This window comes from Phalacrocorax aristotelis, chromosome 6, assembly GCF_949628215.1.
Source record: "Phalacrocorax aristotelis chromosome 6, bGulAri2.1, whole genome shotgun sequence".
NCBI lineage: Eukaryota > Metazoa > Chordata > Aves > Suliformes > Phalacrocoracidae > Phalacrocorax > Phalacrocorax aristotelis.
The window spans coordinates 29,013,127-29,028,677 of NC_134281.1; the positions used below are offsets into that span (position 1 = coordinate 29,013,127).

Below are 15,551 nucleotides of genomic sequence, written 5' to 3' on the forward strand. Positions count from 1 at the left end.
ATTGAAAATCCATCCATCAGCTACATTTGTTATGTCTGCAAGTGGAAAGATGTTTTGCTTTTGTGTTCAAGTTGGCTTTTTTAAAATGGAATTTTTGTTCTAATGGAAAATAAACCTCTTGTTTGCTGATTTCTGTAGTAATAGTAGAACAGTGGGTTATGTATTGATCTTCACAATAAATGCATCTGCTCTAAGGATTGCATTAGTTTGACACAATGCTACCTAGTCCATCCATAGTGAAGTCTTGAGTTCTCTTTCTTTTCTTTCTTCTTTTTTTTTAATGTTTTAAAGGGAAATTTTGGCTTAAATGCATTTGGAGAATGAATTCCGTCATTATATTACAGTACAGGTCCCTCAATACTATTTCTTGTCCAACAGATGAACAATTGAAGTCACTGAATGAGAAAAATAAAGAACTTGAAGCTGCTCAAGATCGTAATGCAGCCATTCAGGTACTGGAAGAACTTGATGATAAGCTGAAAGACTTCAGTTCACCTGTCTCACTGCAGCAAAGAATGCAACCAATTTCCAGACTAGACTCTATCAATATCTGTACAAATATTTAGATGTACATATTTACATGTCTGTGTGGCTGGGTATAGGAAAATTTTACAGTTTTTTGGTGTTTTTTTAAGTAAATGCTGGTGTTTTAGCAAACTGAATAATGTGAATATATGTCAGAGCAGATGCTTCTATTTCAGTTTAGATAGATTGTTTTGCTGTAGCTGAAACCTGTTGCTAAGTGGCTTTAAGCCAAACCTCAAAAATCGGACAAAGGTGTAAAGATGTTTTTCTCTCATTCTTTCCCACACTCTGGCACAGATTTCCTTGCATTATGCTCAAAAGTCATGGGGTTGCAGGGTGACTTCAGGTGACTGATCCAGGAGAACACTAATTTTGGAGCAGGAAGCGAAAAACATTATTATTAGATAGATTTGTCCACAATGAGAAGACGGATCTGATTGTTTCCCCAGAGGGGCTTACCTGGGCCTAACTGAAGTCATTTGTATTGACACTTTAGAAGGCAGACATAAATGATCTGAGACTATTAACTTTTATTTGATTTTTATATTGATCTTTTGCATGTGTTCATTCCTTGGTTACACTGTTTTCTCTCTTACTTAACCAAATAAAACTTTCAGTGAAGTCTTAACTATCAAAGCTGTTTTTCAAAGAATATTGAGATTAGATGTGGTTTTGAACAGTTCCCATCGTTTGTTTTGGATTTCCATTAGGCCTTCAGTTTGTTTCGTCTGCTCTAAGTTCAACAATTTTATTCTAATCTTTCTTCAAATACAGCTAGAACCAGAGGGAGTCTTGTGGCAGTCTGGACCTCTCTATGCCAGTTGAAAATTAAAGGCATGAAAACTACATGTTCAGTATGCTGGCCTTGAAAGCTGTGTGATGGTTCTCTCATCTTTGCAGTCTAATCTGATGTGATAGTGGCATTTCGCATTTAAGCATGAAGGGCTGGCAGGGCATTAGTATCAGTGTGATTTGTGGGGAAGGGGAAACATTAATTGAAATGTGTTGGCTATTAGTCACTAGAAGAAAGTAGTACATTAACCTTCATTTGCTCGAATTATATACCCCCAACATGACAGAAGAAAATGGAAGCAGCCATGCTTTTATACCATGTAGTTTAAACTGATTCAGCTGCCCACTATGAAAGCCTTTATCCCATTCTTCAGTTGGCTGGGGTAACTTACTGTGGTTTAGCATGCTTCTCTATGATGGAAACTGTAAATACTGGCAGTTTATAAGTTATAGCAGTTAACAGTTTATAAGTGTTACAGGAAGCTGACCACACTTCTTTATTGCTCTCTTGTCTTTTTTTTTCAGAGCCATTTAAGTAGAGAAAAAGAAGAACTGGAAGCTGAAAAGAGAGATTTGGTTCGAACAAGTGAAAGACGATCTCAGGAAGTTGAACATTTAAATGGTATAGCCAAGTCACATTAACAAAATACTTCACGTGATTTTGCTAAATAAAAAATATGTTTGAACAATTGAACTGGTATGGAGTATGCAGTTTGTATAGGCAGCAACAAATAATGGATTAGCAGGGAAGAGTATTTAGAGAAAGGAAATGAGGCAGGAAATTACTTGCTAATTGCAAAAAAACCACAGCAGTTTGATGCTTGGTTTTGTAGATACCAAAACATACATTATACAATATCTTATTGTACAATATACAGTTACAAATGTTATCTTACCTGTTGGCATTCTTTACAATTTAGTTAAACGAGCAATTAAAACTGTTATACGATTAGCTTTTTTAAACACTGATTACTCTTCTCCAGAGGATGTTAAACGCTTAAATGAAAAGCTTACGGAAGCAAACACAGAAAAGGTAAAACTTCAGTTAAAGCTGGATGAACTTCAAACATCAGATGTTTCCATGAAGGTGAGTAGTACTTTATATATGTACTACATGTTAATGTTCTAATAAGTAGTTGTTTACATGTGATGTAATCATCATTGTGTCATTATTGACTTTGACAGTAGGTCGAGTGTACTCCTGCTATTTAGAACAAATTATTTTGTGGTAAAATTGGTGGCTGTGACTGGAAATGAGGCATATTTTATAGAAGGCAAGGGGGCATCAAGTTGGGCAAGCATGTCATGGTGGCAATGGTGGCTGCTCCTACCCACTGGGAAGAAGGACTCCAGGTCCATGAAGGCAGGTAGAAAAGAGAAAAATAATTATTTGTGAACCTGCACCATTTCTCTGTGGGCAGAATTATCTCCATAAAGGGCTGAAAAAGTGGAGGAAAGGAGAAAAGAGGAGGAAAACTTTGATACCTTAATGTATTTCCTTTAACTAGATATTAATCTAGTTGATGTTCCCAGCTAATGCAAACTTTAAGGAAACTAACTCAATTTTCAAGAAGTTTTTCTAGTTTCAGACTGCTAAGTTAGCGTTACCAATGTAATAAGGAACACTGCCTGTCTTTTGGTACTATTTACCAAATTACAGTACATTTTTGCTACTTCCACTCTGATCATAATACTTTGGTTTGCTTCTTTATTTTCTGTGGAACCAGTACAATTACACTACGCAATTTTATTTTTAGTACCGTGAGAAAAGGTTGGAGCAAGAAAAAGAACTACTACAGAATCAAAACACGTGGCTGAACGCTGAATTGAAAGCCAAAACAGATGAACTGCTACACACTGCCAGGGAGAAAGGCAATGAAATCTTGGAGCTTAAATGTAATCTGGAGAACAAGAAGGAGGAGGTAGTGTAATTACTGCGTGCTTTTGCCATTTCTTATAAACTATACCTCCTGAATAACTGTATTACACAAAACCAAGTACTTTGATAACTGTATTTGAGTAAAAAAAATGTTTTGCAATTAACGAGGAGATGATCTTTCAATTTTTTCTAAAATGTTGGTTGTTTTTTAAGGAATATGTATAGCTACCATTATCTAGAATAGAAAAGTCAAAGTTTTTAATTATAAGCTAGAAATTTTGGAGTTGCTGATAACAAAGCTATATAATGATATAATGCTATTAAAATGTATGGGAATACAGTTCTTTATAAGGGGAAGGGGCAGAAGGATCTGACTTAACATTCTTTACGGAGTGGGGTGATGATATTTTTGTTTTCCTGCAACAAAATATGTGGCAGAATCAGTGGCTGTATTTTGAAAATACTTAGCTTCAGTGAGCTTCAGTTTGAGTACCTGAGCAGTTTCTTTAACAACTGTGACAACTGGTCACATTTTCTGTGGCACTTGGCTCCATGGAGTCTTGTGGGTTTATTTGGTTATGCGTGACTGGAGCAACTTGAGGACTCACTTCTTCATTTAGCTGAATGGATGGGAGCAAAGACTGTTAGAAAACATAACCATTTATGCTCTTTCTGGAACTTTTGGGCTTTTTTTAAAGTAAAAATAAATGAGATGGGTACCTCCCAAAATAAACTGGACTGGAAAGATAAATTTATACATGGTGTTCTCACTTCTTCTTTGAACAGGTTTCCAGAATGGAGGAACAGGTAAACAGCTTAAAACAGTCAAATGAAAATCTTCAGAAGCATGTGGAAGACCTTCTGAATAAACTGAAGGAGGTAAGACAACTTGAAGTAAATGTGAAACAGCATTACAGTTGCTTCTACAAATCAAAAAACAAAATGAATGAATTAGAAATAGTGGAATGCTTCCCCATCCTGTCTCTTCTTTAATTTGCTAGGCAAAAGAACAGCAAGCTAGTATGGAGGAAAGATTCCACAATGAACTGAATGCCCACATAAAATTATCCAATTTGTACAAGGTGAGTTTATTGATTTGGTTATAAGCGTATATTAGTATTACTTGTGGCTGAATTAAATGTAATGCAGGCCAGTTTTGGGGGGTTTTCTCCACAAAGTGTGGATGTAGGGAAGACTGACTGCTACGGTAAAATATTGTGAAACATCCAAATCACTGGTTTCTTTGCTGCTCTCTTAGGCAGCATGTGAAATCTTATAGTGCTTGGATCATTTTGTAGATTAAGCAAAACGGGGGTTAAAGTAGTAATTTTATGCTCACTGTTCTGAGGCTTCATGTTGCTTGAATGTGGTTATGTCTTATGATGTATTGGGAGGTAAAGCTTTGTATGTAAAATATGACTGTGCAAGGTATTTTTCTGCGTTTGGTTAGCAGAAGTTCATTTCAAATAACTCTGCAAGTGTTAGTGATCTGGTTAAGACACAGTGGAAAAATAAGCACCATCTAAACAAGGAATTCTTGTTTTGTCAGCTCAGAGTGAAAAATATCCTGCAGCATATTGACTAAGACAGAGTCAGCTAAAGAGGACAACTAACTGCTCTTTAGTTTACATGTATTAGATTCACAGGTTAATGAATGCCGTTTCCTGAGTTTTCCTGTGTAGACACCCACATAAACATTCTACCCTGCTTAATTCTGAGCTCTACGTTAATACTTTATCTGATTAGATGTAAACTGATGTCCCTTCATTGAACAGCAAGTCAACAGCTAATTCTTCCGGGGGATAATGTGTTACCATTTACCTTTTTAATTTGGTTTTGTTCTGGTTGGGGTTTTTTTTTTTAATCCTACTCGTTCATGCTTATGTTATAGAATCATTGATTTGCAAAGGCTTAAAGGTTTGTATTCTGCTTAACGTAGGGTTTGCTATATACTTGTAACTGCTGACATATTTATCTGACCTGATATTAAAAGCATCGAGATTGAGTGCCCTCCCATGGGAACCTATTCAGAGACTTTGCTGATTAGAAAAAGTTGAATTAACTTTATTTCAGTTCTCTCTAATGGACTTGCAGAATGGCTAAAGTATTGTACTTATGAGGTCACAGTTTAAGAAGGATCTGGAACTCCTTGAGCAAGTCCAGCAGAGAGCTACAAAGATAATCAGGGGACTGGAGCATCTCCCATATGAGGAAAGGCTGAGAGACCTGTGTTTGTTCAGGCTGGATAAGAGAAGGCTGAGGGGGGATTTCATAAATACCTATAAATACCTAAAGGGTGGGTGTCAGGATGATGGGACTAGGCTCTTTTCAATAATGCCCAATGACAGGACAAGGGGCAATGGGCACAAGTTGGAACACAGGAAGTTCCAGCTCAATATAAGAAAAAGCTTCTTTATTGTGAGGGTGACAGAGCAGCGAAACAGGCTGCCCAGGGAGGTTGTAGAGTCTCCTCTCCTGGAGGCATTCAAAACCTGCCTGGACATGGTCCTGTGCCCCCTGCTCTGGGTGTGCCTGCTCAAGCAGTGGGGTTGGACAAGATGATCTCCAGAGGTCCCTTCCAACCTCTGACATTCTGTGATTCTGTAATCTCTAACTGGAAGCAAAGAAACATAAACTGTTTATGTAAGATTGTCTAAAAATACTAAATTTTTCAGGATTATCAAAATTGGGTACTCAAATTTCTCCACATCTTCTTTAGCGAAGAGAAGGAATAAAGCCAGCACCAGCTATGAAGCAGCTAAAGGGCATACAGTTTATTTGGATTTGTCATATCAAATCAATGTTGACATTTCATACTCTCAGACGCACGGTTTGTATTAAAGTGAGACTTAATCCAGTGGAAAAAGACTTGTCCAGTTTAGGTGAATCTTCTAGCATTTTACTCAAAAACTGTGTGTTCGTAATTTTAGGTGAGTTTGAGCTTTCTTATAAAAATACAGTTGCTATTACTGTGTAATAAAAGGTTAAATACTTTTATTTAGAGTGCTGCTGATGACTCAGAGGCAAAGAGCAATGAACTGACAGGAGCAGTAGAAGAGCTACACAAGCTCCTGAAGGAAGCAGGTGAAGGTAAGCAGGGGGTGAGAAACGGCAAATGGAACAGAACAGTTAAGCTTATTTGTAACTACCTTGACATGTTGAAAAATAGGTATTGAGTGTTCATGGAGTTTATGGAAGCATTATGGATTTATGGAAGCATTAGGCTTTTGGGATGGTGGAAACATCAATCACTTTGTAACAAATACTTTATGTGACTAGTTGCATTTACTTTGAGGTGTGTGTTGGAGATAAACTGTCTTCAAATATACCTGGAATTTTACTTTGAATTTTGATGAAAATATCTCGTTTTACAAGATATGTCTTCATTTTAGTGTCTTGTTTTAGTTTCCTTTTCACTGATAAAAGGACAGTTTGTATTTTAGCCCTTTTCTAAGCAAAAGGGGTAGGCAGAACTTCATGCTTCTGTCATGCTACTGAGTTTTCTTATCACCATAAGCTTCTGCAGATCATATAAAGTTAAAGTAAAATTTAAGGTACATATGCAACTGTTGGTCTTTTTAAAAGAAAAAAAATAAAATCAACCACAACACAACAAACTGCTTGTCTGATTTAATTTTAGCTAATAAAGCAACCCAGGAGCATTTGGCTGAGGTAGAAGAGTCAAAAGCTGTAATAGAGAAAGAACTGAGAGAGAAGATCAGTAAACTGGAAAAGGAGCTGGAGAATGCTAATGATTTGCTGTCCGCTACAAAGCGTAAAGGTAGGGGTTGCACTGGGAACTGAAATATGATAGAAAGCCTGAGGCTTTATATAAGTAGTCTTGCATAAAAATACTATGCTGAATTTCTGTAGGAAGTAAATGCAATGATCTTAATTAATCTTTGGTCATTTCTAATAATGTATTTCAGCAGCTTTTTTTTGTGTGTGTATGTATTTTCCCCACCAGAAAATGCATTTTTATCAAAATGTTTTTCGAACTTCTTTTGTTAATCTGATTTACCCTTTCAAAGAAAAGGGGGAGGAAAATTTCCTTAAGGCTGAATCATCATGCTGGAGAGGGGAATGGGGTTGATAAGCTATTCTTATTTTCCTCTTAGGAAAAGAAAAAAAAAAAAGGCAATGGGAAACAAACCTCTGTCCTTAAATTTCTTTGACATTAAATCTTGCTCAATGTTCACTGTTGTAGTTCTGTCTTTTTTTTTCCTTAAAGGAGAGCGTTTGCTACCCATAGGTAGTTTCTAAAGGAAGGAGGGAGCGCAGAGCAGGAAGGAACAGAGCAACATGAAGTATATTTGCTATCTCCATGTGCTAATTTAATGGAAGTAAACAAGTGCTTTGCCACTGTAAACCTTCTGCGGTTTGCTAAGAAATCTGATGCTAAGCTTTGCACCAGCTATTTCCAAATGCTTACATTCAGAAATTATCTAAATTTTAAGATTCTAATAGCAAAAGCTTTTCAGTATTTCAAATGAAACTAGTCAGGGACTAGTTGGGTAATGTATGACATGGAATATTATATATGATACCAGTCTCATCCACATTTATATGTATAATATATTTTATAGAAAACTCTTTAACCAGCAACTTTAAGGACCTAAAATAGTAATTTAAAATACAGTAGTTATAAAGCACAAAGGTGTGTGAAGGCATCATTTATATTAATAAAGAATATTTATGATGGGAATTATTGCAGTTTTATAATGGTAATTGGTGGGATTATGTCTTCAGGAGCCATATTGTCTGAGGAGGAACTGGCAGCAATGTCTCCCACTGCTGCAGCAGTAGCTAAAGTAGTCAAGCCTGGAATGAAATTAACTGAGGTAAGTGAGAAGAAACTTTTCAATTTCAAGGCCCTTGAAATGGCAGCAGAAATACCTTAATAATATAAGAGCGCAGGCTTCATTCACTCTTTCGGACTTGGTGTAATGCCTAACTGAAGTGGATGAAATCTTTTCATGTATTTGAAACAGACTTGCTAAGATGTTGGGATTTTCTTCAACATACCTTACAGTTTTTCTTTAGTAGGTGAAAACGTTCATAGGGTCTTTTGGTTCTTTTTCTGAAATATGGGGGAGGGGAGGGTTGTGTGTATATAAACTTGTTTTCTGTATGCATCTTTGGCAGAAGCCTTTTTTCCCCCCCCTTATTTACATAAATGCTGCACATTTGGCTTGTACTTGCAGAAAAATTAATGAGAGGTTGTACATATTCTGGTTTTTGGTTTTGTTTTTTTTACACATTTATTAATGCAATTATTATTTTCATTTTGTTTCTTACTGGTCATGCTGTCTAGCTATTAAGTTACTTTATTCTGTGCTTGCTGTTTTCTTTTGTGAGACTAGTTTTGATATTTCTGTTGTCTTAAACTTGCTTAGGATTTGTCCATTTTAAATAGAATTGTTTTATTGCATACAGTTGTACTACAAAAATCTGCCATTTTAAAATTAATAGGGATAACTGCTTTGCCATGGTATGAGTCCTGAAACCACATTTTTTTAGAAGTCCAACTTGTTTCTCTGAATTAGTTAGTTTAGAGTTGTATAAAATTATACCACCTTAAGGTATGAATTAAGTAATTCGGCGAACCAGTCATTCTTTGATACATCTTTTATTATAGCTGTATAATGCATATGTAGAAACTCAGGACCAATTGCTTTTGGAAAAGCTGGAGAACAAGAGAATCAATAAATATTTGGATGAAATAGTGCAGGAAGTAGAAGCAAAAGCACCAATCTTGAAACGTCAGCGTGAAGAATTTGAGCGTTCCCAAAAAGCTGTTGCTAGTCTGTCTGCAAAGCTTGAACAAGCTATGAAGGTCAGTATAAAATAAAAGAGCATGTAAAATTATGGAAAAAATTGATTTTTAATTCCTTAATCATAATTGCTGTTAGTAAATGCATAAAATGGATCTTTTAGTCAACTTTTATTGGGGGAAAATATCTGTTGAACTTTCTAGCTTGCGATTTATTGGACTGTAGACAGTATTTTACAGAAACAACATTTTTCAGATTTATTTTTGTAAGGAAGGCTTCAGTGTGGTGACTTACAATGTCTCATTTTCTGAGAGTAGAGTCCTTTATAAACAATGATTAGTATTTGTCTGCCCAAAGAAATAAAATTGAACTTCAGTGCCCACTCCTCATTAATTTTAATACATACACTAATATAGTATGAAAGAGTGTGGCTTGTGATTCCTAAATACGTGGAGTTTAACCTTTGGAGTGTAACTTTAAAGTAGTAAAGCACAGTTTGATTGACAAGACATGTCTCTCTAATTTATGTGATGTCTCTGGAAAGAAATGTGTCTGAGTTTAATTGCTATGTGTTTCTTAATGTTTGTATGCTTGCAGGAAATCCAGCGATTGCAGGAGGATGCTGATAAAGCCAATAAGCATGCCTCTCTGCTTGAAAGAGAAAACCAGAGACTGGAAGTACAAGTAAAAGACCTTTCACAGCAGGTAGAACAAATGTTGCTATGGTTAAATGTACTATTTGCAATTTATTTATTAATATGGAGTCCTAATTCTGAAGTTTGCTTGGAAGTTGTGTTTGGCCACAGTCATGTATGCTTTGGTTGTCCTAAGAGCCTTAGTGATGTTAAAAGCTTCTCATTAGGACAAAGTGATATTTACATTTCTGCTTACAAAATTAGTTTAGCTGGATAGAAGTGATCCTGCTTTAGGATATTGTTAAACATCTAACATGGAAAAGTGGTGTATTATAACATCTTTGATTGGAATGTACTGTAATCTGTTCATAGAATTGAACACAGAGTATCTACTTCTGATTTTGATGTGGTTTCCTTTTGTCAAACTGTTTTTTCTATAATGTAATTATCTTACAAGTATTAATTGATTGTAGTAGTTTGTATGTTGTAGGAAAAAATTACTTAATTTCCAAGGACTTTTTTCTAACGTATTGTTTTTCAGAGTGAACATTTGAATCTGTATGCAAGTCTTACACTAGAATGTTCTCTTTCAGATTCGTGTGCTTTTAATGGAACTGGAAGAAGCTAGAGGCAATCATGTGATTCGTGATGAAGAAGTGAGCTCTGCTGACATCAGTAGCTCTTCTGAAGTGATATCTCAACATCTAGTCTCTTACAGAAATATTGAAGAACTTCAGCAACAGAATCAACGTCTCTTGGTGGCTCTTCGGGAGCTGGGAGAGGCTAGAGAAAAAGAGGAGCAAGAAACGACGTCATCAAAGTAAATTATCTGTTCCTTCTAGTAAACTGTTTATGCTAGGCAGTAAGAGGGATATATTCAATACCTCATTAGTTGTTTGCTTCTGATCGTTATTAATTGTTTGCGTATGTAAGTGCGCATATGTTCATGAGCAGCTGTGTAATTCATAAAGGCAAACTTACTAAGAATCGTTGTCTTTGGTTTTAGATTAAAATGGCTTTATAGCTATATATCTTGTGCTCTCATCAATATACAAAGTAAAAATAATTGTCCATTTTTTTTTAGTGACAGTGATTTCGCACGAAGGAGCTGTTTTTTGAAAAAGTGGTTTTATTCCCATTGGCTGAACAAAAAATAATCAAATATGTGCATATCTAATTCACTAGCTGTAAAGCCCACAGATAATGTAATTCTGTATAAAAAGTTCTTAACCTGATTCTCTGTTAATGCTGCTGACTGTTGTTTGAAGTTATTCACATGAATGGAATTACCTTGGCTCTGCTTTTCATGGAAGAGGCCTACTTTCTGTGTCATCTATAAAATGGCAAGCCCAAAGGACGATCTTTCTTTAAGTTTGCTCAAGAACCTCAGTGGTACTTAACTTTCAGAGATCCAATAAAAGTACGCTGAAGGACTTGTGGCAAAATGTAAGGGTTGTGTCATCTTGGTATGCCTCACTGTGTATGTTACTGAAAACAACTGTTGCTGGTTTCAGAATTTCTGAGCTTCAGGGTCAGCTTGAAGAAGCTCTCAATGAGCTAGAAAAACTGCGTGAATCACGTCATCATCAGTTGCAGCTTGTTGAGTCTATAGTTCGTCAGCGTGATATGTTCCGCATACTGTTGGCACAGACTACAGGAGCTGTCATTCCTTTGCAAGGTAAGCTTCACGTTTCTGCCCCATGGAAAAAAAAAATTGTCATTTGTTATGAGTTCTCAGTAATGGTGCTGTGATGGTACTAGTAACTTCTGTTAATCTGGTATTCAACTTTTGCCCTTACTCACTGGAAACCCCATGAATTTGCATTTAGACACATGATTTTATTTTTACAGTGTAATAACTTGCGACATAATGACTGATGTGTAGTGGTGTCTACTTGGTAGCATATTGTAGGTGTAAAGAAAGAGTTGCTCAGGAGAACCCAAGGCTTTCCTAGCAATGCAGTATTGTACTCAGGATTGAAATATTGCCATATTTCAGTGTGGTTATATGATCTTCTGCTTTGGCAAGCATTCATTCAATCGTTGCCTTTAAATCCCCTTTATCTTTTTTTTTAGCCTCAGGTATATTACCAGAGGAGGTTTCTCTTACATCTACTCCAAAGCGCCCAAGTTTACCTCAAGCCATGTCAACTCCTGCTCCAGTGTCAATGACTGAGTCAGTGGAGGCGGTGGAGGCTAAGGCTGCACTTAAGCAGGTATATTTTTTGATAAATGCAGTAGAAGGCTGTCACTATTTCTTCTTACTCTTGTAAGGACTTTAATGTCTGTTCTTTGATGTAGTTGCAGGAAGTTTTTGAGAACTATAAAAAAGAAAAGGCAGAGAATGACAAGTTGCTGAATGAACAAAATGAAAAGCTTCAGGAGCAGGTCACAGACTTGAGGTCACAAAATGCAAAGATATCCACGCAGCTGGAGTTTGCCTCCAAACGGTAAATCAGCTATTTAGTTTCGTTGCCTTATGGGTGTGTCCTCTGTCAATAGAATAATGTTGATTGCTTGCTATCGTTTGCTCAGGAAGAGTTGCCAGTTAAACATAATACTGTCTATTCTGTTAAAGAGCACAAAGGAAATAGCAAAGGTGGGATCAAGAATATACCTTCTAGTTGAGTGAGCCACATGTGTGAAAACTGGTGCACAAGAACATGAAACATATAGCTGTGTACATACACCTCTTGCAATTAATCAATGTAATGTGGCAAACATATACTTCGCTTTATTGTTCTATGTGAAGTTATGAAATGCTGCAGGATAACGTTGAAGGCTATCGTCGAGAAATAACATCTCTGCATGAAAGAACCCAGAAACTCACAGCAACAACTCAGAAGCAAGAGCAGATAATTAACACTATGACTCAAGACCTCAGAGGAGCTAATGAAAAACTGGCAGTGGCAGAGGTTAGTAATACAATGTATTACACTCCTAGATAGGCCAAGTTAGTGCACGAGTTTTTCTTATGATTATCTTGAAAGCTGTCAGACCTTGAATGGGTGGCTTTTTGAGTGCATCAGCTATTCAATTTGTAAAAGCTTTTGTGCATGTATATTTGGTGCCAACGTTTGTAGCATTCCGCAAAATATCGCAAGTACTGAGTGAAGATGGAACAACATTCCAATGGTGTTCCAATTTACAGAGAAAACAGAATGTGATTTGTCGAAGAGTTGTGTTTTTACTGTTCTTGGCTTAATTTGCATGAATTTTCATTTACAATCTAAAATCTTAAAAGCTCCTTTTTAAAAAATAGTATTAACCGATCATAAAAATAATATTGTCCAAATTAAAATTAACAGGCAGATTTGGGACTGATAACAAAGTTCTTGTTATTATTTGCTGTCTTAAAGGTGAGAGCAGAAAACTTAAAAAAAGAGAAAGATATCTTGAAGATGTCAGATGTGCGTTTGACTCAGCAGCGTGAGTCTTTATTAGTTGAACAAAGAGGACAGAACTTGCTGCTTACTAATTTGCGAACTATTCAGGTACGTGGTATTATTCTCATGACCAGGTCTGATCTGTCTTTCAGTGTCTTCAATAAATACCCATTGAAATCAACTTCCAACAGGCATGGGATTGGGTCTTAAAGTGGATTTTTTTTTTCCTGTTACAAATGGACACTGAGCATAAAATAGTTGAGCAACTTTTTTAAGCAAGTTTGTTATTCCTGTCCTAAATTATGGTACACTGTTATTTACCTGGGCAAAGTCCTGAGAATTTTGTGTTGATGAGAAGGGTTTTCGCAATAAAATGGAAACAAAACACAAGAAAGAAAGTGAAAGGAAAAAAAAATCTGTATGTTCATTTTTACGATAGCAAAATTTACCAGTGCCTGCCTTGGTAGTTTATTTTCCTGTTGTTTTAAGGTATATTTACTTTTATACTTTTATATCTTCTATTACAAGGTATATTGACTCTTAGGGCATAAATATTTAAGGTTGCACAATGTGACTGAATTCTGTTTCTATAGTAGATCTTTTGGGGTTTTTTTAATCCCTGGAATTAGACTGCATGGATAATAGATTTTCTTCTAGTAATATTTATTGTATCAATACTATTAAAAAATCTTTCAAAACTAAGTCATACATTGGAAGTGCTACTTTTCATAATTTTCTGTATCTACCTATTATTACTTGCTCGCTGCAGTAATTATTTTGTGAGTGGGAGAAGTGTTGTGACAAGTTTGTATGAAATGCTGGAGTAATTCAGACGAGAATTATGAAACTGTATTGTAAGCATAGTGCATTATGCTCTTTCATCAGGGAATACTGGAGAGGTCAGAGACAGAAACGAAACAAAGACTCAATAATCAGATAGAAAAGCTAGAACGTGAGATATCTCAGCTGAAGAAGAAGCTAGAAAGTGAGGTGGAACAAAGACATTCCCTTACCAAAAATCAAGAGGTAAGCATAGTTATAAAGATGCTAAACTTCTTTTAGTGAAAATAAGGCCACCATTGCATGGCTTCTGCCAGCTTACAGTGCATTGTTTCTCATACGTGAAATTTATAAATGTATTTGGTCTTTGTGCTGTTTTGTGAACAGTTACAAGGTTAAGAACCTTGTGTTTTCAGGTTCATATCCTGGATCTTAAGAGGCAACTCGAAACTGAGACAAGCCGTCACATTAACACAAAGGAACTTTTAAAGAATGCCCAGAAAGAAGCTGCGGTGTTGAAACAGCAGCTTAACAATACAGAGGCCCAGCTAGCATCTCAGTCATCACAGAGGGCTCCAGGGAAAGGTGAGACGTTTTTCTACACTGAATTTCTCTTTATGTTAAACATTGCTGTCTGCAGAATGGTAAAATACATAATAATTTAGAATTAGGAGGGCAGTACACTACATAATAAACTTCAATATTGCAATTGCATATTCAAATAAATGATAACCAGGATGATTTGTTAAAGTAAAATTAATGTCCAAGCAGTCTTTTTGACAAAGGGGGAAAATAAAGCAAAACTTATTAAAGGATCCTTTTTCTTTTTATTTGAAAGGACTTAAGTATGTTAGGTTACGTACTTTTAAATAGCCAATTTTTTTTTTGTCTGAATCATCAATGTTTATTGCAAGCCATTGTTTTGCTTAGGGCTGACAATTTTATTTACGGAAGCTTTGTAAGGGTGAATGTTTTTTCCATGTTGTTATCCTAAAAAGACTTCCGTTTTCAACAGAACAGTGGTTTAAAAAAACTGAGTTAAACTTCATCAGTTAATGAATGTGTTCTAATATTATAGGTCAGCCTAATACAAATGAAGATGTGGATGATCTTCTAAGTCGACTAAGACAAGCTGATGAACAAGTTAATGACCTGAGAGAGAGACTCAAGACTAGTTCTAGTAATGTGGAACAGTACAGGGCAATGGTTCTTAGTCTAGAGGAATCCCTTAATAAGGAAAAACAAGTAAGTAGTTACCATTGTTTATTAGAGCGAAAACAGAAACAAAATGAAAGATTTTTTTTTTTTGTACTACAGTACAGACTGTAGGATTATGGGAGGAATTACAAAAAACCTAAAGTTAGTTTAGACGGTACTAGTATATAACATAGTAAGACGATATTTTAGACAATTTTTATTAAAAACTCTTTTAACCATGGAAATATTCAACAATTTTGCAGCATATTTTTAAAATGTTGAATTGTAAATATGACCCAAAGCTGTCCTCTGCCAATGTCCTCCTTCGAAAGAGGGGAATTGATTTTTTTTTTTTTAAAAGCTCTTCTTTTAATCACTGATCAGAGGGTTGTAGCATATTAACTAGTGCTCGATCAAAAGGTCTTTGGTAATGCAAAAGAACACTGCATACTGTTAATGGGAAAAGCTTAAGAACAACCTTCCAGTCTGTCATGTATTCCACCAGGTTAATAGCAAACAAAGCCTGTTTTTCCAAGCTGTTCAGCATATCAGAATAAGATAGATTGGGGAAACAGAATTCTCA

At 35.8% G+C, this 15,551-nt stretch overlaps 1 protein-coding gene across 3 annotated transcripts in view; it reads left to right on the forward strand.

Moving 5' to 3' along the window:
• The window catches only part of TPR (translocated promoter region, nuclear basket protein), a 42,620-nt gene that overhangs the window by 1,930 nt on the left and 25,139 nt on the right, over positions 1-15,551 (forward strand). For all 3 annotated transcript variants that reach the window (XM_075096762.1, XM_075096763.1, XM_075096764.1), the window contains exons 3-22: positions 379-452; positions 1,843-1,939; positions 2,301-2,404; positions 3,075-3,239; positions 3,983-4,075; positions 4,198-4,278; positions 6,199-6,286; positions 6,837-6,977; positions 7,946-8,037; positions 8,835-9,032; positions 9,568-9,675; positions 10,199-10,425; positions 11,120-11,283; positions 11,682-11,821; positions 11,907-12,055; positions 12,358-12,520; positions 12,965-13,099; positions 13,877-14,017; positions 14,188-14,356; positions 14,850-15,016. In XM_075096762.1, the coding sequence (XP_074952863.1) occupies positions 379-452; positions 1,843-1,939; positions 2,301-2,404; positions 3,075-3,239; positions 3,983-4,075; positions 4,198-4,278; positions 6,199-6,286; positions 6,837-6,977; positions 7,946-8,037; positions 8,835-9,032; positions 9,568-9,675; positions 10,199-10,425; positions 11,120-11,283; positions 11,682-11,821; positions 11,907-12,055; positions 12,358-12,520; positions 12,965-13,099; positions 13,877-14,017; positions 14,188-14,356; positions 14,850-15,016 (2,696 nt within the window). The remainder of the gene's footprint in view (positions 1-378; positions 453-1,842; positions 1,940-2,300; positions 2,405-3,074; positions 3,240-3,982; positions 4,076-4,197; positions 4,279-6,198; positions 6,287-6,836; positions 6,978-7,945; positions 8,038-8,834; positions 9,033-9,567; positions 9,676-10,198; positions 10,426-11,119; positions 11,284-11,681; positions 11,822-11,906; positions 12,056-12,357; positions 12,521-12,964; positions 13,100-13,876; positions 14,018-14,187; positions 14,357-14,849; positions 15,017-15,551) is intronic.